The sequence below is a fragment of the Lichenostomus cassidix genome, chromosome 4 (assembly GCF_008360975.1).
Source record: "Lichenostomus cassidix isolate B80296 chromosome 4, HeHo_3.0, whole genome shotgun sequence".
NCBI classification, from domain to species: Eukaryota; Metazoa; Chordata; class Aves; order Passeriformes; family Meliphagidae; genus Lichenostomus; species Lichenostomus cassidix.
This window is the reverse complement of record NC_139484.1, coordinates 58575384-58598868: the sequence shown is the minus strand read 5'-3', so window position 1 is coordinate 58598868 and position 23485 is coordinate 58575384. Positions and strand designations below refer to the sequence as shown.

Here is a 23485-nt window from a genome sequence, read left to right as displayed (position 1 = left end):
TGGGGCGGGCCGGGGCGGAGCGCGGCGGCACGGACCGAAACTGCTCGGCTCGGCACGGCAGGATACCATACGGCACTGCACGGCTCGGTTGGGCACGGCACGGCTCAGTTCGGTACGGCTCTGCTCGGCTCGGCACGGTGCGGTTCGGCACTGTTTGGCACGGCACGGTTCGGCTCAGTATGTCTCAGCTCGGCACGGCACAGCTCAGTTCGGCACGGCACGGCTCGGTTCGGTTCGGTTCGGTTCGGCACGGCACGGTTCGGTTCGGCACCCCGGCGGGAGCGCGGCTGTCCCGGGAGCGGCGGGGGCTGCGGGGCAGGGGCGCCCCGGGGCTGTCCCGGTGCGGCGATGCCGCCCCAAAGCCCCGGTGGTCGCAGCGTGTCCGTGCCGTGCCCGTGGGCGCTGCGTGTGCCGTGGCGCGGGAGATGCCGTGACCGGGGCGGGCAGCGCGGGTGTCCCACGGGAAGGGAGCCCGGCGGACCCGGCGGGGTTGTGGGTGTCGCCTCGGAGCTGTACCGCGCCCCAAAGCGAGCTGCGGGTGGCAAAGGCCGGTGGAGACTCAGGGTTTCCATGAAGACGGGACTTGCTGTAGCTCATGGAACAGAGGATGGATGGAGGGATGTGGGGCGGGAGGGCTGGCGGGGCTGGAAGGGATGATTCTTCTGTGCTGGCTTTTCGCCTTCCCAGCTGCTCTCAGAGGAGCTCGCAGCTGAGCCGGTCCCGTCTCCAGCAGGGCCAGAAAAGCTGGCTCCCTGCTCCAGGGTGCCTGGGACCCCAGCCCGACAGCCCCCAGCCCCACAGCCCCCAGCCCCACAGCCCACAGCCCCACAGCCCCCAGCGCCTCTGCCCGCCCCTCAGCCCGTGGGATGGCTGATGTTTGCGCATTCCTCCGAGGTCTTTCCCTCCCGCCGGCAGCTGGTTCCTCCCAGGGCTGCCTCTCCCGAGCCCGGGGCAGCTCAGAGCAGAGCGGGCAGACCCGAGGGCCCTGCCGTGTCCTGGGGAGGCTGGGTGAGGGGTAGGAGCTGCAAGGAGCTGTGCTGTGACCTGCCCTGGCTTAGGGGGTGACAGCAGGACATGGGGACATCAGGTTGCCCAGAGGGGCTGGACCCGGAGGTGTCAGGGGAAGGGAAGTGCATCCCCAGCTCCACACAATGCTCTGCCCCCGCTTATGCCCCAGTGGTCAGAGTGTCCTTTCTGCAGTAGGGTCCCTGTTCCTGCTTGGGATGGGGGCACACAGTGGTGGCAGGGGTAGGCACAGCGAGGGGCAGTGAGCTCCCAGCTACAGGAGCTTGTGGTTTTGGGAGTGACACCAAGCCTGCCAGGGAATCCAGATCCCTATGGCGACCCTGGGCTGCTTCCTGGTGCTTCTGGGACCAGTTTGTGGCACCCTGCTCCACTCCAGACCTTGGCTGTGCTCAGCCCGGAGCTCTGACCCATGGCAGATCCCCTCCTGAGCAGGTCAGGGCTCCCCTGCTTCATGCACATGCGCTCCCAGGGCTCCAGGGCTGCCGGGAAGCGGGAGAAGCAGAGCAGCCCCATCCAGGCGGCTGGATTGCGAAAGGGGCAGTGCATGATGGGGCCCTGGGGAGAAGGGGAAGGATGGAGCCCTGAAGCCATGGGATTCACCAGACCTTCTCCTGCCCTGACTGCTGGGGACGTGACCCCACGCTCTCAGGGATGTCCTGGCATGGGACATCAACAGAGAGTGACTGTGTCACCCCGTAACCTTCCCAAGGAAGGATAAACAGAGCACGCTTCCTCTCCCTTGTGCTGGCGGGTTTCCCAGGTCCTCGGTCTCTTGTGCTGCTCTTTTCTGAGTCCTCCCACTTGTCAGTGCCTGGGATGCTCCATGTCCCCGTGTGTGTGTCTGAGCACATCCCTGAGGGGCCTCCATGGCCTGGCCCTTCCCTGCTGACGTGGCTTGGGATGTCATCCCTGTGCTGCAGGGATGCTCCATGCTGATCAAAGACACAGACTGGCCCGAGGACCTGCTTCACCAGGAGCTGCCCCTTCATGAGATGTGTTGGCTGTACACCGGGGTTTTGGTGGGGCAGACTGATGTCCTGCTGTGTGCCCAGTGAGTGCCAAAGGACGCACCTGATTTGAACAGTCCCGGCCCTCGGGCACCCCCAGCAGCACAGCTGACCCCTCTGGAAGGGACAGTCCCTGGGCAAGACTCTTGGGGGAGCAGAACAATGATAGGGACAGTGCCTGGTCATCATGGCTGTAGGCCCTGTCAGGGTGGCTCTGTCCTGGGGGCACAGAAGCTCCCGTAACCCACTGGGATAGGCAGAGCCAGTAGGCTGGCATGGGAGCAGTTTGAGCAATGCCATGTCTCCTGCTGCCATGTGGGGCTGTGCCCTGCCCCAAAGTGCCCACATACCCATGCCAACCACATCAGCACAGGGCTGAGGCTGGGGGCTGGAGAAAGCCCCAAGATTCTGGCTCTGCAGGACTCTCAGACACCCCACCACCAGTGCCGGCTGCGCTGCGGGCTGGGATGTGGCTCAGGGCCCCGTGCACACCCGGCTGGGACATTCCTGAGGTTTCCTGGGCAGTGGCAAGAACCTGGGTTGCTTCCCGGCTCCCACGCCCAGCACTCACTCCAGCCAGCCCGTCCTCCAGAGCCCTTTACCCTTGCAGTGGAGTTCTGCTGAGTGTCTGCACCCAAACACCAGGGCAGCACATCCAGAGTGGCACGGCACAAGCCCTGAGTCCAAAAGGAGACTGTCCCTGGCTGGAGCTGGCAGCAGGATGGTCAGGATGGTCAGGATGTTGGGGTGAGTTCCCCATCCAGAGCAGCAGGCAGGGCAGGAGCAAAGCCTGCCAGCGGAGCAAGCAGTCGGGCAGCAGGAGAGGAGCAAACGCACAGCTTGTTCCTCAGAGAACGGAAAAAGTGATGTGGACAATGAGAGCCCTGTTAGCCTGACTGCCCAGGACACGGACATGGAGCGTGTTTGGAGATGGAGGTGGGACAGAAATGGGAAAGGAGCTGTGCTGTGCTGCACGGAGCTCATCCCACCAGCCCAGCAGCCATCCTGGGCTGGGCATTGGAAGGGCTTTGGCCCATGCAGATCTTATCAGGAAATGTCGCTGGGAAACGCTGAGGTGAATGGCAGGGCTGAGGTGCCAGGGAGAGGAAGCACAGTGGGGATGAGGGATGCTGGAGCCTGAGCAGAGCTGAACCAGGATCCAGGGGCAGGGATTACAGACCGTGGAGGTCACGCTGCTGAGGCTTGCAGGGGAATTGATGATTTGCCTCACAAAACCCAAGCATTTTTTCAGGTGCCGTGTTTTGATCTCTGGAACTACATGCTTTGTTCCTTAATGCAAGTGTTTAAATTTTCCTTGCAGCCAAGAATATAGGCTGCAGGAAGCTGCTTTACCAGGCTGTCCTTGTTCCCATCTCTGTTTCCCCCTATTTCTGCAGTCTGTACCAAGAGGGTACTTTTTTCCTCCTCCTGGCACAGTTTTGCTTTGCAAAGCATGTGATCCTCACCAGAAAGCCCAGGGAGTGGTGACTTCCCCATGTAACCACATTTCAGTTCCAGCAGGTGACCAGTTTTAATCCACTTAGCAGAAGGTGTACTGATTTTGTTGAGTGCTAATTATTCATTAAAAGGTGGTGCAAGATGAATCGAATGCCTTCCAGTCTCAGCCTGTTATATCAACGCAGTTACTCCAATTAACCAGACCTGTGATCTCATAAAAGGCCATTCCCACTTCCTGACACGGGCTATTTCTGCCAGACCGTGGAGATTGGCATTAATTGTGCTGCTGTCCTTTCGGGTTGTACTGACCCCGTTGCAAAACTGCCCAGTGCTGCAGCAGAGCATCCTGCTCGCTCAGGAGTGCTGGGGAAGCTCCAGTCCTTGTGCACTTCCAGCTTTCCCTAAGGAAGCACACTCTAAGGTGTGTTACAGCTGGCCCTACAGAGGGTGCCCACATTTGGGTGTCAGGATAGCTCTGAGGGTTTGCAGCCCTTCCTCTGGGCAGGGTGATGTCCCCTCAGCGACCCAGGGGTAGAATAAGACGTTTTGTTACTGCTGTGAGATGGCAAACTCATCCCTTCGCTACTTTCCAGGCAGTGCGAGGATGGACCATTCCCATCCCATTCCCATCCTAAGCTGCTGGCAGGGCTGGGGTGACCCTTTGCCCCCTCCCTCCCTTCCTGCTGGATGAGTAAAAGGTTCAGCAGAGCGTTTCCCTGCTGCCTGCCCACAAACACGCGTCCTGCTGGGCTCTGCTGTTCTCACAGTGCCAGAGCAGGCAGCTGAGGCACCGGGAGCCCAGAGCTGGCTCCCACCAGGAGCTCCTGCGTGTCCCCAGCAGCTCTGTGGTGTCCCCTGTGCCCTAGATGTGACAGAAGAGAGAGCCAGACCCATGCTGATGTGGTTGCTCTGAGGGAGTTGATGTGCTTCACAGAATTATAGGGTTGGAAAAAACCTTCAGGATCATTGAGTCCAAGCTGTGACCAATCCCCACCTTGTCAGCCGGAGCAGAGCACTCAGTGCCACATCCAGTTGTTCCCACCACTGTGTCTGGTGTAGACCTGGACCAGCAGTGCCAGTCCTTGTTACTCCTCAGTCTCTTCCTGAGTATCTCTGCAGGCACCAGGCTCATCCCAAGACACTCACTGCTCCAATGGAACGATTGCCCAAAGGGGCAGGCAGGCAGCAGGGCTGGGCCTTGTGGGGCTTATGTTGGTGCAATGGGCATGGAAAAGGGGCTGGTACTGGGCACCATCCTGGTTCATCCTTGCCACAGCCCAGGAGGCATTCCCAGAGGCTGGAGAGCAGACCAGGCCCCCATCATCTGGAAAAGTGAACCAAGCAGGAATGGGGCTGATTCCTCAGTGAAAACCCTGCCCTGGTGGCTGATGGGGAGGTGGAGAAGCCGTGCCATCCCCCAGCCCTGCATGGGGTTTCAATTTGTTTTCCTTCCTGTGACACTGCAGCTAAACATGGAAATTTTAAGTCACCCTGGGAAAGCCAGACCTTGCTGTTTTTAATGTTTTCTAAGGGCAAGCACCGTGTGAGTGCAGCAGGCAGGATCTGTGCTCAGGGGGGACGTGCAGTGCAGATATCCTGCTGTGGGGTTGTCCTGGGGGTGTTTTCGGGAGTGGATGGGACTGGCAGGGATGGTGGTGTGAGGCTGCAGTCGACAGGGAGGTGGGCAGGTGGCTGTGCTGGTGGTCGTGGGTGACATTCAGTCAGAGCTTGTCGTCAGCGCGAGTGCAGAAACGCTGCTCCTGAGCTACAGGATCCATGGGAATAGCACACTGGGAAGGCAGGGCAGCTCACAGAGAAGGGTTTTCACTATTGTTTGCCGTGGGACTGGTGCAGGAATACCACATCTCCCTCAGGTATTCAGGGAGCCACAAATATTGTCGGAGGAATGGAGGAAAGCCGCAGAGAGGAATGTGAATGCTCCGGCTGCCTCGTTCCTCATGGAGGGCAGGAGCGTGGGCTGGAATCCCCTCAGCCAGCAGCCGTTCCCTGCTCATGCTGGATCAAGCTCCTGGCCGGTCCAGCTGGGCTTTCCCTGTGCTCTGAGCCTGTTCCAGCTCCCTCAGCTCTGGCAGCTGATCCCCCTCCTTCCCTTCACCTCTCCAGGGGTGACGCACACCCCGTGCCCGTCTGCCCTCGCTGCCCTTCGTTTGCCACTGGGCAGTGCAGTGGGGAGTCAGTAAGGGCTGTTGGCAGAGGGGGACACTGGGCAGGTCCCTGACACTCCTGGGGGTGCAGGGGCTGCATGTGGGGCATGGGGGTGGCTCTGGCCAGGACGAGGTATGTGGTTGTGCCAGGCAGAGGGGGGCTGGCTGGGGAGACCCCCTGACCCCCTGTTCCCCCTGACCCTGCCTGTCCCTGCAGAGCCACGCTGCCATGGGAGGCTGCGGCAGGTGGGCACGGCCGGAGCTGCTGGTGCTGCTGGGCAGTGCGTGGCTGTGGGTAGGCAGCGCCCAGCCCACCCCTCCGGGCCCCACGCAGACCCCCGGGACCCAGCTGAGGTTCCGCCTGGCCGGTTATCCCCGCAAGCACAACGAGGGCCGCGTGGAGGTCTTCTACAACGACGAGTGGGGCACCATCTGCGACGATGACTTCACGCTGGGCAACGCGCACGTGCTGTGCCGGCACCTCGGCTTCGTGGCTGCCACCGGCTGGGCTCACAGCGCCAAGTACGGCAAAGGAGTTGGTAAGAGAGGGGTGGTGGGCACGGCAGCCCCCTGGGACAGCCCCCCAAGGCTGGGGGTCAGGGTGGGTGACACAGGGTGGGTGCCACAGCAGGTCTGCAAGGGGCAGGTTCTGTGTTTGTAGAGTGCCTGGCAGTGCGTGTGGGCACATGTGGGAGCTTTCTGTCTGGCCGAGCAGCCCCTCAGGGAGGTGAAGACTCCCCATCTGCAGATCCCCAGCCAGGGCTTTACTCTTGGCATTTCACTGGCCGCAGTTTTGTGCTACAGTTCCTGCTGTGACCTCTGTGGTCCCTGGCCTTGCTCTGTGAGCATCTTCACTGTTCCCAGGGGATGCTTGGCACCCCTCACCCCCAGGCTGTGTCTGGCAGGGCGGATCTGGCTGGACAATGTGAACTGTGCTGGGAGTGAGAAGAGCATCGGGGACTGCAAACATCGTGGCTGGGGGAACAGTGACTGCAGCCACGAGGAAGATGCAGGTGTCGTCTGCAAGGATGAACGCATTCCAGGCTTCAAGGACTCCAACGTCATCGAGGTGAGGAAGCTGCTGGCCAGAGCGGGCAGCTGGTGATGTCCAGGATGTCACAGAGCACACTGGGTGTGGGGTGGTCTGGGAACTCTCCCTCGGGATGCAGGAAAGCAGCACTGGCTTTCCAGGCTGCTCTCCCTTGAGATGTACCTGGGGACCCTAGGGGACAAGGGGCACTGGGTACTCGGGGTGGAGTTCAGTCCTTGGCTGTCCAGAGCCATCGGATGTGGCCAGCAGGGATGCAGGGCTGGCTGTCCCTGTGCCCCACCGGTGACTGAGGACCTGCATCCTTGGAGACTCCCTGGGAGTGGGCTGGCAGGAGCTGGGGCAGTGGGGTCTGGTGTGATCCGGGGCTGACCTGATCCCCACAGACCGAGCAGAGCCACGTGGAGGAGGTCCGGCTGCGGCCGGTGGTGTCCGGGGCCCGGCGGCAGCTGCCGGTGACAGAGGGCATCGTGGAGGTGCGCTACAAGGAGGGCTGGGCACAGATCTGCGACCAGGGCTGGGACAGCCACAACAGCCGTGTCATCTGTGGCATGATGGGCTTCCCAGCAGAGAAGAAGGTCAACAGGAACTTCTACAAGTGAGTGAGGCCGGCAGGGAGCCCAGAGGTGTGGGGGGTGGGAGCAGAGCCAGGGGCACGAAGCTGGGGATGGTGCCAGGGCTGTGGGGTAGTGCTGGGAGTACAGTAGAGGCTGTGCTGTTGGATGTTGTGGCTCCTAAAATCCCTCCCACCCTGCTGCTGGCCGGTCTGAGCCTCAGCTGGCCATCTGGACACTCACTAACCAAGCTGGGGGGCCATGTGGTGGTTGGGGGGCCATGGCTACCCCTCTACTGCACGCACTTCAGCAAAAGCCTCTCCAAGGGGACAGCTTTTGCTTCCTGGCAGTGCTGCAATGTCATTTCCGTCCGACATGGAGTGCAGGGAAGGTTTGCAGCTGTCAGGGGCTGCTCCAGCCACGCTATGGCTCGAGTGAGGGGCACAGACACGCAGTGCCTGGCACTGTGTGTGCCCTGAGCACGCAGCTCCGGTGTTGCTCCGCAGGCGGCTGAAGCGAGCAGCCAGGATGAAGGGCCGCAGCCCGAGGCCAGGCAGGAGGTAAGGGGCCGGGGTGCCCCATCTGCTGAGCCGTGGCAGAGCTGGGCTGTCCGGCCCCGCCGGTCTCTGCTGTCAGAACGGATCCTGGCACAAGCGGATCTGGACAGAGCAGACCGAATGCTTGGGCTGTGCTGGCCCAGTAGGACAAACCCCACGCTGGGGGACCTGACCTGTGTGTGCTGGGGTTCCCCATTCCCCAAGAGAGATGAGCTCTCTCCCAGGCCTGTCATGCTGCAGGCAGAGCATCCCTGTCCTGCACACCAGGCAGGAGTCCTGCCACCCTGGGAGGGGAGCAGCAGACCTCGGAGCAGAGCTGTCTCTCCTGGCGGATGGGGAGGGAGGGCTGTGGAAATGGGCTGCTTTCTGCAGAAAGCAGCAGTGGGGATGCTGGAAAGGCTGTGTACCCCTCCATTCCCTGCAGGATTGGCTGGCATGGGCACCAGAGCCCGTGCTCAGCAGTGCTGATGGGCACAGTGTGGCAGGTCCTGCCCCAAGTGCCACATCTGCTTGGGGTCTCTTGCATCCTCTGCCCTCTTGCTCTTGCTGCCTTTCTGCCAGATCGAGGGGATGGTCTGGCTGCTTTTCCTTCCATCCCTGAATCCTGCTGCTGGATTTGTTGGTGGGTGCAGTGAGCCAGAGCCCATCCTCTCTGGGCTGTGACATCCACCTCTTTCCTGAGGCTGTTGCCACGTTGCTCTGCCCCCAGCATGTGGCCTTGCCCTGGTCTCACCACCTTTCCTGGTGCTGAACATACCCTACACCCATTGCGAGCTCTTCATTGTGACCCTTCCCAGGTCTGTGTCCCCAAGAGTCATCCTTGCCAGCTCCTGCAACTGGTGATGGGAATTCAGGCAGGGTCATCCCATGGGTTCTCCTCAATCCCCACCAGCAGGTCCTGTTTGCTGCAATGTGCTGTTTCCTGGCTGGTTTCGTGCTGACCACCCCTTTCCCACTGAGCAGGTCCTTCCCCTGCAGCACTGGGGGAAATGTTTTGTGTCTCCATGAGGCTGCAGTCCTGTTCCTCTGCCCCAAGCAGGAATTGACTCCTGAGAGCCACATGCTGCTTTGTAGGGTCTGATCGATTTGGGGTGCACAGTCACAGTCATACGTGGGCACAATATCCAGGCTGGAAGGGATCTCTGGGAGTCCTGGTCCAACTCCCTGTGTGGAGCACAGCCAGCTGTGGGTTAACCCAGGACTTCATCCAGCTGGCTCTTGAAACCTTCCAAGGATAGAAATTCTGCAGCCCTGTGGTCTCTGCTCCGATGTGGAACAGCTCTCATGGGCAAAAGGTTTTCCTTACCCTGAGCCTGAACCTTGTGTTGTCAGTCACGCCTCTTTCCTCTTGTGCTCTTCCCTTCATGCTGGAAGAGCCAGGATCCTCACAGCTCCCACCTCAGCCCTGGCTGGAACAGCCTCACATTCCCCTTCTCCTCCCACACCACTGTCCTGCTGCTCTCCCTGGGGTTCACACCAATTCCATGACATCTTCTTGTCCTGGGAACCCAGATCCAGGTGCAGGATCCAGACGTGGTTTCCTGAGTGTGAATGGGCACTGATTCCCTCTGGCTGTCTGAATCTCAGTCCTGTGCTCTGTCCTGGGGCTTGCTGGGCTGTGCAGGCTCACATCAACCACTGTGGGGACAGTGGCCAGGCTTAGTGGCCAGCCTTGTCCCTGGGGCTGTCAGTCCCCTGCCCTCCTTTGGGCCACTCTGCTCTTCACTCCTTGTGGACTCTGGGGTTTTGGCTCTGCTCAGCATCTTCCTCCCTGAAGGAAGCAAAGCATTTGAGGATATTTGGATTGCACCTCCACTGTATTTTTGCAGCCTCCTCTTCCCTTCGTGGCTCAGCCTGTGCCAAGGCTGCTCCCCTTACTGGCAGCAGGTCATTGCCAGCCTGCAGTGAGTCCCACCATGCTCGTTGGCCCCAAAGCAAGCACCCTGGGGCTGCCTGTGCCACTTGCTTGGTGCTGCATGCCAGGTGTCCTGCCCCTTGGGGACACGGCACAGTGTCTGGATGAGGACACAGACACACCTCACACCCAACCGATCAAATTGTGGCTGCTGCTGTTTGATCTGTGTGACAAGGCAGAGTGGGATGTGGCTGCATGCAGCAGTTTCCTGGTGGGATGTGTGCAGGAAACTGCATCATTGCTGGGGAGTGTGGCTGTGTCACACTGCTGGCAGCAGATGATGCTGTTGCACCCCTGTGTGGCACGAAGGGGATGCACATGAATCTTCGTGGGGGCCAAGGTCCCCAGTTTAGCCTCCCGGGAAGCCAAGGCAGCTGTGCTCGCTGTGTCACTGCTGCAGGCAGAGGTGACAGCCTGAGGCCCCAGGCTCCGTGATGGTTGTTTTCTGTTTTCCAGGCTGGCCTCCAAATCTCAGCCTAAACAAAAGCGCAGGGAGGACGTAGGGCCCAAGAAGAGGTAAATGGCTCCAGTGGAGAGCCAGAGACAGGAGCCCCATGAAGCCCCACTGGAGCTGTGCATGTCCCCACGTGTGCCCCCGTGCTGCTGGGGATGTGGGACAGGCAGTTGGTGAGGGGTGGGCACCTGGCAGGCACCATGTGTCACCCAGGGAACAGGGCAAAGGGCACGGCCAGCACGTGCAGCCACAGGCAGGGTGGCTGGTGTCACCTCCGCTGCCACTGGCCACACTGGCCACGGCTCAGGGCTCCTCTCCCCTCCCAGGCTCTTCACGGAGCGGCAGCAGCTCAACTACCGCCTACACTCGGTGTCCTGCACGGGGACAGAGGTGCACCTGTCCATGTGCTCCTTCGAGTTCTACCAGGGCAACGCCTCTGCCGCCTGCGCGGCCGGCATGCCCGCTGTGGTCAGCTGTGTGCCAGGGCCCCTCTTCACCACTGGCAACGCCCACAAGAAGAAACAGCGCCAGCAGCAGCAGCAGCAGCAGGGCCAGGTGAGCCCCGTGGGGACGGAAACGAGTCCTGTGGTGGCCTGCAGCCAGGCGGTGCCCCTCGGCCAGGCTCTGTCCCCTGGGCTGTGCAGGTGTGTGGGCTGCTGGGTGACCAGCTCCAGAGCAGGAGGTGGGGACAGTATCCTGTCCCTGCACATCCCAGGAGTCTTGGCCAGCACTGTGTTGTGCCATGCTGTGCTGTGCCACGCTGCGCTGTGCCACACGCTGCCACTCCACGCTGTCCCACACCTGTCCCCGCTCCCGCAGCCCCGGATCCGGCTGAAGGGCGGTGCGAAGGTGGGCGAGGGCCGCGTCGAGGTGCTCAAGAGCAGCGAGTGGGGCACCATCTGTGACGACCGCTGGAACCTGCAGTCGGCCAGCGTGGTGTGCCGCGAGCTGGGCTTCGGCAGCGCCAAGGAGGCTCTCACCGGGGCACGCATGGGCCAAGGTGAGCGTGCCAGGGCTGAGGGGTTCTCCTGGGGCTGTGGATTTGTCTGGGTTGTTCTGGGGCGTCCTGTGGGCACCGAGCTCCTGAATGCATGTGGAGCATCCTGAGGGGAGCACGGCCACTTGACCACACTGCCCCAGGCTGCAGCTGTGGAGGTTGGAGTGTCCAACCCCCTTGGCCCTGCTGAGAAAAGAGGGCAGCCGTGGGGACAGTGGGCATCCCTGTGTCACGGGACCCTGAGTCCTGCTGTCCCCCTCAGGGACGGGGCCCATCCACCTTAACGAGGTGCAGTGCCGAGGCACCGAGAAGTCCCTCTGGAACTGCCCCTTCAAGAACATCACACAGGACGACTGCAAGCACACGGAGGACGCGGCTGTTCGCTGCAACATCCCCTACATGGGCTACGAGAACCTGGTGCGCACCACAGGGGGCTGCCAGCTCCATGGGGCTCCTAGCAGTGGGATTCTGGAGTGGGGTGCTGGGGGAGGCCCATGGGACCCACAGGATCCTAATCTCTCCTCTGCACCCCACACATTTTCCCCTGCCCTGGGAGCTCAGGGATTTTGGGGGTGGGAGTCTCGGCTGCCTCTGTGAGGAGGGGGTGGAGGGGAGGCTGTGGGGGCTCTGAGTGCTTTGCAGATGCCCCTCTGGGAGGGGAGGTGTGGGGCAGCTGCTCCCTGCTGCTTTCACTGCTGCCAGCCTGTGCCCACTCCCTAGCAGAAACGCCAGAAAAAAAATCGCTGTGTGCCAACCAAGAGAGATTTTTTTTACCTGTGATGAAATGAGTAAACGGAGCCACTTGTTCCTGTTTGCCCTGGCCCATCGTTTCATCCACTTTGAGCTTTTTAAATGATCTTTAACTCTCTCACACCTGTCATTTCTGAAATGATGCCATTTCAAAATGTTTTCCCTGCACTGGTGAGACAATTCCCAAACTCATGAGCGATTTCTTGTTCCCAAACTCACCAGTTTTGGAGAGTTCCCTGCTGACTAAAGCTGCTCTTGGCTCTGCTCAGTTCCTGGCTTCCCCTTCCCGCCCGGCTGTGCCGGGACTAGGGACAGTCAGAGGGAACATCACCTGCGATGGCGATGATGCTGCCACTGCCTTTCTCCGCAGATTCGGCTGAGCGGGGGCCGGAGCCGCTTCGAGGGGCGGGTCGAGGTGGCGGTGGGGGCTGGCGACGGGGACCAGCCCCGCTGGGGTCTGGTCTGCGGCGAAGGCTGGGGTACGCTCGAGGCGATGGTGGCCTGTCGCCAGCTGGGTCTGGGATTCGCTAACCACGGCTTACAAGTAGGTGCCAGCACCAGCTTGGCCAGGGCAGCAGCAGCCACCACCACCACTGCTCACGGGGCTGGGGACAGGGACGGAAGGGGCTGGGGATGGGGCCGGAGGTGACACAGCGCGGGGTGCCCGCTCACGGCCCCAGGGCTTCCCCGCAGATCCGCCTGGCCGGCGGGAGGACGGAGTTTGAGGGCCGCGTGGAGGTGAAGCGAGGCAGTAAGTGGGGCACGGTCTGCAGCGACGGCTGGACCACCAAGGAGGCCATGGTGGCCTGTCGTCAGCTCGGACTGGGCTACTCCCTGCACGCGGTGACGGTAGGTGCCAGCGGGGAGGGCCCCGGTGACGCCCTGGTGAGCACAGGCACCGGCCGGCACTTCCCGAGTGACCGTGGGGCTGCGTGGGGACAGTTGGGGACAGAAAGACGTGGCTGCTCCGTGCCGCAGGACAGGACCCTTGTGGGCAGCCAGGGCTGTGGGCAGCTGTGGTGGGGGGCTGGCTGCAGCCTAGGCACGAGAAAACTGGGGTAATCTGGCCACCAGCCCTGCCACCCACCCTGCCTCACCCCCTTCGCAGGAGACGTGGTACTGGGATGCCAGCAACGTGACAGAGATGGTCATGAGCGGGGTGAAGTGCGCCGGCCACGAGATGTCCCTGAGCCACTGCCAGCACCACGGCGCCAGCCTGAGCTGCAGGAACACGGGCACACGCTTCGCCGCGGGCGTCATCTGCTCCGAGAGTGAGCGGCCACGGGGGCTGCGGGCAGTCGGGTGTATGGGCAGTGGGGTCTGCAACTGGTGGTGTCTCTGGGCGGTGGTGTCTGCGGGCAGTGGGGTTTATGGTCAGTGGCGTCTGTGGGCTGTGGGGTGTGTGGGCAGTGAGCTCTGTGGGCAGTGGGCTCTGCAGATGACAGTGCTGTGGGGCCAGGGGCTGTATGCAGTGGGGTTTGCAGATGGAAGGGCTGCAGGGTCAGCCAGTGCCCAGCTGATGGGGAGGGCTCATGTTCCCCCCTTGGCTGGCTGAGCCCTGCCAACTCTGGCTGCTGCCCTGTCCCCTCCACTCGCCCCATCCCCGCCGAGCGCAGGGCCTGTCCCTGAGCAGCCACCTGTCCCCAGCCGCCTCCGACCTGCTGCTGCATGCGCCGCTGGTGCAGGAGACGGCATACATCGAGGACCGGCCGCTGCACATGCTGTACTGCGCCGCCGAGGAGAACTGCCTGGCCAGCTCGGCCCGCCTGGCCAACTGGCCCTACGGCCACCGCCGCCTGCTCCGCTTCTCCTCCCAGATCCACAACCGCGGCCGTGCCGACTTCCGCCCCAAGGCTGGCCGCCATTCCTGGGTCTGGCACGAGTGCCACCGGTGGGTGTGTGGCACGGGCAGGGACAGGGATGGGGGTCAGGGTGGGGAGAGGGCGATGGTGCTTCTGTGATGGACTGGGTGAGGATGACACTGGGTGAGGAGCGTGCTGGGCAGGGGTGATGCTGAATGAGGGTGACACTGTGCAAGTATGACACTGACTGAGGGTGATGCTGGGTGAAGGTGACACTGGGTGAGGGTGATGGTGGATGAGGTACAATCTGCTGCCCAGGGTCCGATTTTGCCTGGTTTGGCTCAGGGCTGTCCCTGGATGAGCAGTGTTGGGGCTGAGGGCTCCAGGAGGGCAGGAATGGGGTTACAGGCTGTGCCCTGCAGCTGAGCCCTCTGCTTGCCTGGGCCGTGTGACTGGCGACAGTTTTGTCCCCTCCCTGGGCTCTGCCCAACTTCACAGCACTGCAGCCTCAGAGCAGGGGCTGTGGGGACATTCCTGGTGGGCGTTCCCACTGGGCAGGTGGCGGGGGGCTGACGCAGGGCAGGGCGAGTCTGCAGCAGGCGCTGATTCCCTCCCACAGGCACTACCACAGCATGGACATCTTCACCCACTATGACATCCTGACCCCCAACGGCACCAAGGTGGCCGAGGGACACAAGGCCAGCTTCTGCCTGGAGGACACTGAGTGCGAGGAAGGTGGGCAACACAGAGCGCTGAAGCACCATCCCCACCCGTGTCCCTGTCATGGGGCCAGGCTGGGGGTCTCAGCAGGGACAAGCTGCATCTCCTCCTGTCTGCAGATGTAGCCAAGAGGTATGAGTGTGCCAACTTCGGGGAGCAGGGCATCACCGTGGGCTGCTGGGACCTCTACCGGCACGACATCGACTGCCAGTGGATTGACATCACTGATGTCAAGCCAGGCAACTACATCCTGCAGGTGCTGCACCCGACCCTCCCCAGCCCCTCCTGCCTCCCTCCCACCCTCTGCCCCTGCACCCCAGCTCTCCATGCACCCCAGCTACCCATCTCTCTCTCCCACTGGAGCTTGGTGGGTGTGCTGGTGTGGGACAGTGCCTGTCCTTGCACCCACAGATCTGCAGGGCTGCTCAGACATGCTTTCACTTGGGTTTTCTGCCGCTGCACTGTTCATGGGCACATGGTGTGTGGGGACAGGGCCACCCCACCACATCAGCAGCCACTGGCTCCTTGGGGTCCTCCAGCACACCCACACATCTCACATCCTGTGTGGCTGTGGCAGGGCTCTCACTGTCAGTGCCCCACAGGTTGTGATCAACCCCAACTTCGAGGTGGCAGAAAGTGACTTCACCAACAATGCCATGAAATGCAACTGCAAGTACGACGGGCACCGCATCTGGGTGCACAGCTGCCACATAGGTAAGAGCCCAGGGCTCAGCACAGGGCAAGGGAGGAGGGCAATGACAGGGCTGCAGGAAGCCGTGGGGATGAGGACAGGCTGGTGTGGTGATGCTGGAGTCCTAGGACAGCTGTAGTGGGAGGTGCTGGCAGGGCAGGGGACAGAGGACACCCAGCACCGGAGCCAATGGCTTTTGCCCTCTGCCCACAGGAGATGCGCTCAGCGAGGAGGCCAACAAGCGGTTTGAGCAGTACCCGGGTCAGCTCAACAACCAGATTTCATAGGGCCCCGGCCCTGGGGAGACGGGCATCTCCCTCGCTCACCCTGTACGGGTGGGAGGAAGCCGCTGAGGGACCGGCGGGGAGGCCTCATGCCCAGCGTTGCTGCCGCCGTGTCCTGCCGGGGACTGCCCAGGACTCACCACCGGCTGCCCTTCCCCACCTCGGGGGGCTGGTGCTGGAGGCACTGAGACCTGCACCTCCCAGCCTGGGGCTGCCACCCCAACCACTGGCCAGAAGACCGTGCCCACCTTCCCTGGGCTGCGGCGCACGGGTACGGTCCGGGAGGTCCTGCACCCCCCACACCACTCCATCTCCCATTCCCCCCTTCAGCCCTGATTCCTCTCACCCCACAGCAACCCCCACAGCTCACCCCTTCAGCTGGCCCCAGGACCCACCACCCACACAGGGCCTTGGGAGCTCCTGGTTCCCCAGGGATGGTTGCGGGTGCCCCTGCCCACAAGTGCTGCCCAGGGGTGGCTCCTACCCCATCTCTCAGTTGTAATTTTATTTCCTCTATAAAGTTGTAAGTTCTATTTCCCAACGGCTGCTGGCACGTCTCTGGGTTGGGATGAGGAACCTGGCAGGAGCAGGTAGCACAGTTTGTGCTACATAGCTGGTCACCACACTCTGGCACAGTGTGGGAGCATCCCCTGGCTCCTGCAAACCCCCAAGCACACAGCCCTGGCCCCACACCAGCCCCCCTCAGCCAGGTCCTCTGGGAGAAGCCCAGGTGGGTGAGAGGAAGGGACCAGCAGCAACCCCATGGCACCTCATCAGGGGGAACTGAGGGGCTGCCCCAGCATGGCTGGGATGTGAAGAGCTGGTTCCCCTGCACCAGATGCAGGGCAAATGGTATCGAGCAGAAATCCCATCCTGGGGCTATGACCTTTGAGTTTTGGGGTCCAAGGGGCTGTAACCCACAAGAACTGAGGTGTCACAGCAAAGAGGGGCTGCCTCGACTTGTGTGGGAGCACAGCCCAGCAGGGCTTGGGGCTGAGGCATTGGCGAGGTGACACAAGGGCTGAGGCAGGTACAGCCCTCAGCTGGGTGCTCTGACCCCCCAGCCCCTTCCCCATTGCGCTGCCCCCAGCCTGGGAGGAGAGGGGCAGGCCTTGGCTCAGCCCTGGAACGCGCTGCGGTCAGCACAGCCGGAGCAGCTATGCCAGACACGCCGCAATTTCCCCCGAGCCGGCGGCGCTGGCCGGGGCAGCGAATTCCTCCGGCGAGGCCGGGGCTGCTGAAAGGAGGCCTGTTCTGAGGGCAGGGCGAGCGCGGGGGGAGCGGGGGCAGAGCCGCCCCTCGCCACGGCACCCCCGAGGAACTGACTGTGCTTCTTTCATCTCACGAAAGCAAACCTGCCGCGGCTCGGGAGCGCCGTCACGGCAGGGCCTGGCCCGACAGCCGCATTCCTCCCCGCGGCTGCTCCCGGCTGCCCTCACCGCAGAGCCGCTGCTCCCGCTCCAGCGGCGGCCCTTCCCGGAAGGCGAGGAACAGCCGGAGCAGCTCCTTCCCTGAAGGCACTCAGCCGCCAGCTGCAGAGCACAGGGATGGCCCCAGCTGTCCCCAGGGGCAGGGTGTGTGTGGGAGCAGAGTTACAACACTGACAGCGAGCTGGGGGCAGGACAGGCAGAGCCCCGACCCTGACTGCAGCTCCCATCCTCAGCCCCTCCCGGACATCAGGGCCAGGAGACGCTGCCCTGGCCACCACAAGTTCAGCATTGACACCAATTTCACCACAGCCTCAAAAGCTGCTGCACAGGAGGGGATGTGGACACAGGGCTTGGAGCAGATGCAGAGTTCCCAGCAAAAGCAAAGTGACCAGACTGCCGTGGCACACCAATGCTGCAGCACTCCAGAGGTAATGCTGGTTCCAGAGCTGCTCTCGCCCACAGAGAGGCCACACAATCCATGGCTCAACAGCTGCCCACTGGGTACAGACAGCAGAGTCAGATCCCAGCCCACCAAGCAGGTGGCAGGACACCACTAATGCCAAGGAGATCCCTGGAGGCACAGCCAGCTCCTCCCCAGCCACAGGGTCTCATGTGGGGCTGACAGGAGGATCAGGGTCCCACATAGCCCAGCCTCCACCAGGCAACTGCTGCTGCCATGGCAAGGAGGTGACATGGCCCTGGGGGCCGCTAGAAAAGTGCTTTATTGGAGTACAGAGAGGAACGGCTGCACCACCAGTCACCCAAGCACAGGCCCCTCTCCTGGCCACTTCCAGCCCTGCACGAGCTCTCTGTCCCTCCCTGGCCAGCATGGACACAGCTCAGTCCTGCCCTCTGCTCCAGGCCAGCATCAAGTGGTCTCTGCTACTCGGTGACCTCAGGGACGACGCTGACCAGCAGGGTGTCGTAGCCACGCCGCACCAGCATGGCCAGGCTCTGCTGGGTCCGCACCGCCTCGTACACATCCTCGGCACGCCGCGACGCCGTCCCATTGATCTCCAGCACCACATCCCCAGCCTTCAGCCCTGCCCTGTGGGGAGAATGGGGTTGAAACACACAGAGGGTGAGGAAGACACTCGGGGTCATTGTCCCAAAAGATGGAGGGGCAGTGCAGCAGGAGTCACACCAGCAACTCAGCCAGTGGGACACCCAGGCTGGGAAAAGGTCCCCAGGTGAGTTCTGCTGCACAACCCAAGCCCTGGTGCTCTGGAGCAAAACACTCAGAGCTAAATACATTCCACAGCTCCTCCCTCACACCCCTGAGGCACAGGGCAGCACTTACTGGTGTGCCGGGGAGCCGATGATCACCTTGTGGATCAGCACGCCGTAGGAGATGTCAGGAAAGCTAGGGTCACGCAGCTTCAGCTCTGCCAGGATGCTGCAGAGTGAACATGGGCATCAGGGATGGAGCTGGAGGCAGAGCAGGGCTCCCACCCCACTCCCTGCAGCTGCACAGCCTCAGAGACCAGGCACAGAACCTCCCCTCCTGTGTCCCTGCACCCTGCTGAGCACAAGCCACAGCTGCCAGCCCCAAACACACCCATCCTCGTGTCAAAACGAGAGGACGAGAATCCCAACGGCGCCAGGGAGAGCTGGAAACCCCTGGAGCAGCTGCCAGCTGGATCAGAGCTGTGGTGATGCACATCCCCACGTCACATCACCCTTCCCAGGGTCAGACCTGCCCCTCCCCTGCTGCGGTTTCACTCCTCTACCCTGGGGGGGCAGGACACACAACACAGGCTATGCCCCTCTTCCTGCCAGACACATCACCAGAGCTCTTCTCCTGAGTCTAGAGACTAAACAATCGCAGTTTCTCCAACTTTCCCACGGATTTTAGGTTTTCTAAACTAAATTTAAACTCTGCATCTCTCACAGCTCCTCTTTGGACTCTCCCCAACTGCTCCTCAACCCTCTTGAATGAAATCCAGAAGTGGATGCAGCACTCCAGCTGGATCTCTCCAGAGTGACAGCATTCTTCCCTCAAACACTGCATCAGCTCAGATCCCTGCAGACCTACACACTCAGTCTCTGCTCCTGTCAGGTCCCTGCTCAGCCAGTCAGGGCCCCCCACATGGCACTGGTCCCTGCTGAACTCTACTGTGCTGTCCAACAGCCCAGTGCAAGCTGCCATCCCTCCCCAGTTTCACACAGCAAAGGTGGGAAGGAACCCCTCGAGGTCATCTCTCCTGACCCCCCTGCTCCAGTAGGCTCAGTCAGGGCAGGCTGCTCTGGACTGTATCCAGCTGGATTTTAAGGATCTCTGAGATTCTCTAGGCAATGTGTGCCATGCTCTGACCATCTTCCTCACAGTAAAAAAGGGATTTCTTGTGGACCCTCACAAGAAATGCCCCTTGTTCTGCCCCAGGCACCACTGACAGAACAACGGGGTCTGTGCCTGAGCCTATGCCCAACACAGAGCTTCTACTTCCTGTGCCAGGGAAAGGCTCCAGCCTTTCCACTGAGCGTGTTCAGAGCAGTCACCCCATTCCAAGGCGAGCAATCCCTTGTTGGGAGCCCTTCCTGCTGGGCACAAACAAGCCTGGCAGTCAGGTGGTTTCCCTGGACCGGCTCGGGGGCAGTGCGGAAGCTGGACCTGCTTCCCTGGAGCCATGTCCGAGGAATTTCACGCTGCTTCCTGACAGACCCAGTCCCTGAAGCAGGAGGCTGGGCTGGGCTCCCACATCCCTCGGGTTCTGCTGAGTACCAGCACCATCTGCTGGGCATTGGGGAACCCATCAGACCTTTAGGAGGGCAGAGCACAGCCCAAAGAGGTGTTTGCCCAGCACAGCACAACACCAGCCCCAGCAATTTGCTGAGCTCCACGAGGCAGCTGAAGGTCCCTTACGGGTGGCTGCAAGAGCCAAAGAACCAGAGCAGGTGGTGTCCTTGAGAATTGCTCCCAGAGGTGAAACTGCAGATCCTGCTTGCTTATGTGGGCATTTTGTGGGATCACAGAGTTGTTTGGGTTGGAAAAGATCTTTAAGATCAAGCACTGCCAAGGCCATCGCTGACCATGTCCCCAAGTGCCACATCCACATGGCTGTTAAATACCCCCAGGGCTGGGGACTTCACCATTGCCCTGAGCAGCTGTGCCAGGGCTGAACAGTCCTTTCCAAGAATTTTCCTAATATCCAACATGAACCTCCACTGGTACAGTCTGAGGCAGTTTCCTCTTGTCCTGTCCCTTGTTCCCTGGAAGCAGAGCCCAAGCCCCACCTGACTCCACCTTCCCATGAGGGAGAGCACTTTTTATCTGCTTACAGAGTCTGCTACCAGTATAGAAACTCCCAAGTTTCCAATCTATCCCCGAGCCAGCATGGAGTCTAACCACAACATGAGCACAAAGAGATTTGGGGGTAAAAGCTTAAGCAAGGGAGACAATCCTCCCAAAAATAGGCAGCCCTGATTAGTGGGGAAGATCCCATCCCAGCCCTGCCCCAACACGACCTATCTGTTGGTCCCTGACCTCAGGACAGCTACCTGGGAGTGAGGGTCAGCATCATGACCCCGATGTAGCGGCGCTTTGTCTCTGCATTGCTGAACCAAGAGCCTGTGGAAGGACAGGACATGAAATGTTATGGCTGGAAAACAAGAGATACACTCAGAACAGCACTGGGCTGAGCCCCCACAGCCCTCAGGGCAGGCAGCATCCAGAACCATTCCAAATCCCTACAATAGCTCAGTCCAGTTCCCAGTAGCAGTGGGAGCATTGCAGGTGTTGTTGCATTTTCCACTATGACTTGGCTTCCCCGGTTTGTCAGATTTTTGACAGAGACTGTCCCTCCCTAGTGCCACAGGAGAACCAGACAGGGCAGGGCAGCAGCAGCACAGCTTTCCTGTGGTACCAGCTGAGACCCCAAAGACTTGTCCTGCTCTCCCTTCCTTTTTCAGGAAGAAGGGTCTGGAATCCAGCTGTGCCAGGGCTTCCCTCTCTCACCCTCCTCCCCCAGCAGCCAAGCAGGGAGGTCACCACTCACTCTTGCGTTGCTCCTCCTTTTGCAGGAACTTCCGCAGCCGGTCGGAGGGGATAGCAAAGGAGATGCCCGATGTCACCTTCATGGTGTTCACCCCAATCACCTCGCCATCCTGCAGGGAAAGGGCACTGGGCTACCCAGCCTGGATCACTGTGGAGAGCAGGGCAACTACTGCACCAGCCTGAGGTCCTGTCTGTGCGCCCACCCCTTCACAGGCTGCTGTCCCTGTGTCCTGCCCGACCTTGCTGAGGCTGGGAAGGATGAGTCCACGTAGTCCCTGGCTCTGCCCTAACAGCACCAGCCAGGCCTCGGCTCTGCCAGAGTCCCACTGGCTCCAGCTCTCTCAGACACTGCACAGGGTTCCCATGCTAGGCTGATCCCTCCTCTGCATCCTCCTCCTCCTTCTTCCAGGAAGCCTCCCAGCACCCACAAGCATTCCCACAGAGCAGAGCAAGAGGCACACAACACATCCCTACCCCAGCAAGCAAGGGGACAAGCAGCAGGACTCACCAGGTTGACGAGGGGGCCCCCAGAGTTCCCAAACTGTGGCAGAGGAGAGAGAGTGTGAGCAGACCATGAGAGCCCCACCCTGAGGCTGATTCTGGTGACCAGCCAGAACCCCATGCTCTATGCAAGCCCCCTCCTCCCTCCCAGTCCCCGTGTCCCTTACGTCGATGGCGGCGTCGGTCTGGATGTACTCCATGTCGGTGGCGGCCAGGCCCAGCTCGCGGCTGCCGCGCTGCGCCGAGCTGACGATGCCCGAGGTGATGGTGTTCTGCAGCGCGAAGGGGCTGCCCATGGCCACCACGAACTCGCCCTGCCGCACCTCGGCCGAGCGGCCCAGCGGCAGCGTGGGCAGCGGGTGCTGCGGACAGCGGGACGGTCAGCGGGACAAAGCAGGACAGAGGGAAGGTCACCGCATCCCGGTGTCCCCACAGCTGTGACACACACGCACCTTGGGCTTGATCTTGATGGTGGCAATGTCTGCCACCTGGTCCACGTCCTGCACCACAGCGTCATACTGCTCACCGCTTGCCAGCTTCACCCGCACACGCCGCCGGTTGGCCACCACGTGCGCATTGGTGACAATCAGCCCGTCTGGGGACACCAGGAAGCCTGAACCATTGGAGATGGGCACCTCCCGGCCCAGGAAGGGGTGCCTGCAAGGAGGGCACGGGTCAGGAGGGGTGGCAGGGACAGGGGTGGTGGTAGGGCTGGGAGGCAGCAGGGAACAGCAAGGAACAGCGAGGGTGTGCAAGTAGTGGCACAATGGGGGAATCCTTCCCCATCTCAAGAGTCTGCACAAACAGGGGAATCTGCACAAATGCAGCAGGAATCCAGAGCTTGTGCACAGCCACAAAGATAAAATCCCACTGGGAATAGACGTACATTGGGAGCTTACAACACGGAGGAGCTGCAACAGATGGGGCAGACTCTCTGGCAAAGAGCAGCCAGCAGGTAAGCAGAAGGGGCTGTGACCTGTACAAGGACAAGGCCAGAACACATGGAGCCTAGCCTCAGAGCAGGTAACAACCAGACAGGAGAAAACAAGAATGATTCCTGACAGCGGGAGTGGACTCACAACTCTGGGCCCTGGTCAATCACCCCAATCTCCACCGAGAGCCAGGTGAGGTGAATGGAAAACGGGATGGACCAGCAAGGACAAAGCCCAGCTGGTGGTGAATTCTTGCCAGTGTGGTCAGGAACACAGAGAAGGGGCACCAGCTGATGCCTCTTACTTTGTGAGGCAGACAGGGTGACACTGCACACAGGTGACACCAAGCTGCGGGGAGCAGTCACCCAGCCGGAGAGCACAGCTGCTGCACAGAGGTGCTCCGAGGGACCGGAGGCGCTGGATGGCGAGAACATTACAGAGAGCAAAGGGAAATGCCAAATGCTGCTCCCGAGGCAGAGTAACGGGGCAGCCTGGAAGGCAGCTTTGCCAGACGGCCCCGGAGGACAAGGAAGCGGCAGCGACGTGCGGCAGCCGCGTGTCGGTCCTTGCCGCAGCGCTTGTGGAGCCTTTCGGGAAGGTTCAGGAGAGGCCGGCGGAGCTCCCGGAGCCGCACTGCGCAGGGAGGAGGGAAATCCCTCCCGGGGTCTCCCGGTGGCGGTACCTGCCCACGATCTCCACGTAGACCAGCGCGGGCGCCGTTTTCTCCACCACGTCGGCGATGAAGTTGAAGGCGGCGCGGGGCGAAGTGGGCGGCGGGGCAGGCGGCGGGGCGGGCACGGCGGCGCTCAGCGGGGGCCGGTGGCGCTCCCGGGCCCACAGCAGCACCAGCGCCGCCGCCCCGGCGCCCACCGCCGCCGCCAGTGCCCGGCCCCCTGTGGAGGGCGGCGGAGGATTAGAAGGAGGAGGAGGAGGAGGAGGGGGCGGCGGCGGTTCGGCTGTCCCGGTCAGCGCTCGGCACCAGTGCAGCACAGCCGGTGGCACCGGGACCCCCCGGACCCGCACCCTCCGCGCCGCCGCCGCCATGCTGCCGAGCGGAAACCGCGCCCCGCCGGGGCGGGGCAGGGCGGCGGGCACGCCGGGAGTTGTAGTTCCGAGGCGGAGCCTGACGAAAGGGCGTTCTGCCGCGGTGGATGCCGGGAGTTGTAGTCCGGCAGGGGGCTACAGTCTCCGTGCCAGCGA

At 61.7% G+C, this 23485-nt stretch overlaps 2 protein-coding genes across 8 annotated transcripts; one reads left to right on the top strand and one right to left on the bottom strand.

Annotated features, from left to right (window-relative positions):
* The first annotated feature begins 8 nt into the window (after window positions 1-8).
* LOXL3 (lysyl oxidase like 3) lies at window positions 9-15969 on the top strand. 6 transcript variants are annotated; one of them, XR_014851856.1, is made up of 16 exons: window positions 10-112; window positions 5874-6195; window positions 6562-6725; window positions 7091-7302; window positions 10187-10246; window positions 10511-10739; window positions 11004-11184; window positions 11444-11598; window positions 12302-12475; window positions 13040-13202; window positions 13579-13822; window positions 14353-14468; window positions 14573-14709; window positions 15056-15167; window positions 15358-15699; window positions 15782-15969. XR_014851856.1 is itself a non-coding variant. In XM_085059443.1 (16 exons), exons 2-16 carry the CDS (start codon window positions 5886-5888, stop codon window positions 15429-15431), a joined length of 2487 nt encoding a protein of 828 aa, XP_084915569.1. In that variant the 5' UTR covers window positions 10-112; window positions 5874-5885; the 3' UTR covers window positions 15432-15969. The 6 variants fall into 6 exon arrangements, 5 of the variants coding, with proteins under 5 accessions (XP_084915566.1, XP_084915569.1, XP_084915567.1 ...); XM_085059443.1 differs by adding an exon at window positions 12625-12780 and having other exon boundaries at window positions 15358-15969; XM_085059440.1 differs by having other exon boundaries at window positions 9-142; window positions 15358-15969.
* A 1593-nt stretch (window positions 15970-17562) lies between these two features.
* On the bottom strand, window positions 17563-23374 carry HTRA2 (HtrA serine peptidase 2). 2 transcript variants are annotated; one of them, XM_085059446.1, is made up of 8 exons: window positions 22968-23372; window positions 21806-22010; window positions 21521-21715; window positions 21361-21393; window positions 20854-20962; window positions 20357-20426; window positions 18159-18254; window positions 17563-17906 (listed from the first exon to the last, which is right to left on the bottom strand). In XM_085059446.1, the coding sequence occupies exons 1-8, from the start codon at window positions 23327-23329 to the stop codon at window positions 17741-17743; spliced, it is 1236 nt and encodes a 411-aa protein (XP_084915572.1). In that variant the 5' UTR covers window positions 23330-23372; the 3' UTR covers window positions 17563-17740. The 2 variants fall into 2 exon arrangements, with proteins under 2 accessions (XP_084915572.1, XP_084915573.1); XM_085059447.1 differs by lacking the exon at window positions 21361-21393 and having other exon boundaries at window positions 22968-23374.
* Between the last annotated feature and the right edge of the window lie 111 nt (window positions 23375-23485).

Bases quoted from the DNA above. Each gene is read 5' to 3' on its own strand.
- LOXL3 (XM_085059443.1), top strand. From the start codon at position 5,886: ATGGGAGGCTGCGGCAGGTGGGCACGGCCGGAGCTGCTGGTGCTGCTG. The intron at 10,740-11,003 runs GTGAGCCCCGTG...CCGCTCCCGCAG, and splicing joins AGCAGCAGCAGCAGGGCCAG to CCCCGGATCCGGCTGAAGGG. The intron at 11,599-12,301 runs GTGCGCACCACA...CTTTCTCCGCAG, and splicing joins ACATGGGCTACGAGAACCTG to ATTCGGCTGAGCGGGGGCCG.
- HTRA2 (XM_085059446.1), bottom strand. From the start codon at position 23,329: ATGGCGGCGGCGGCGCGGAGGGTGCGGGTCCGGGGGGTCCCGGTGCCA. The intron at 22,011-22,967 runs GTACCGCCACCG...CCCTCCTTGCAG, and splicing joins TACGTGGAGATCGTGGGCAG to GCACCCCTTCCTGGGCCGGG. The intron at 20,427-20,853 runs GTGAGTGGTGAC...GTCCTTCCACAG, and splicing joins AAAGGAGGAGCAACGCAAGA to GCTCTTGGTTCAGCAATGCA.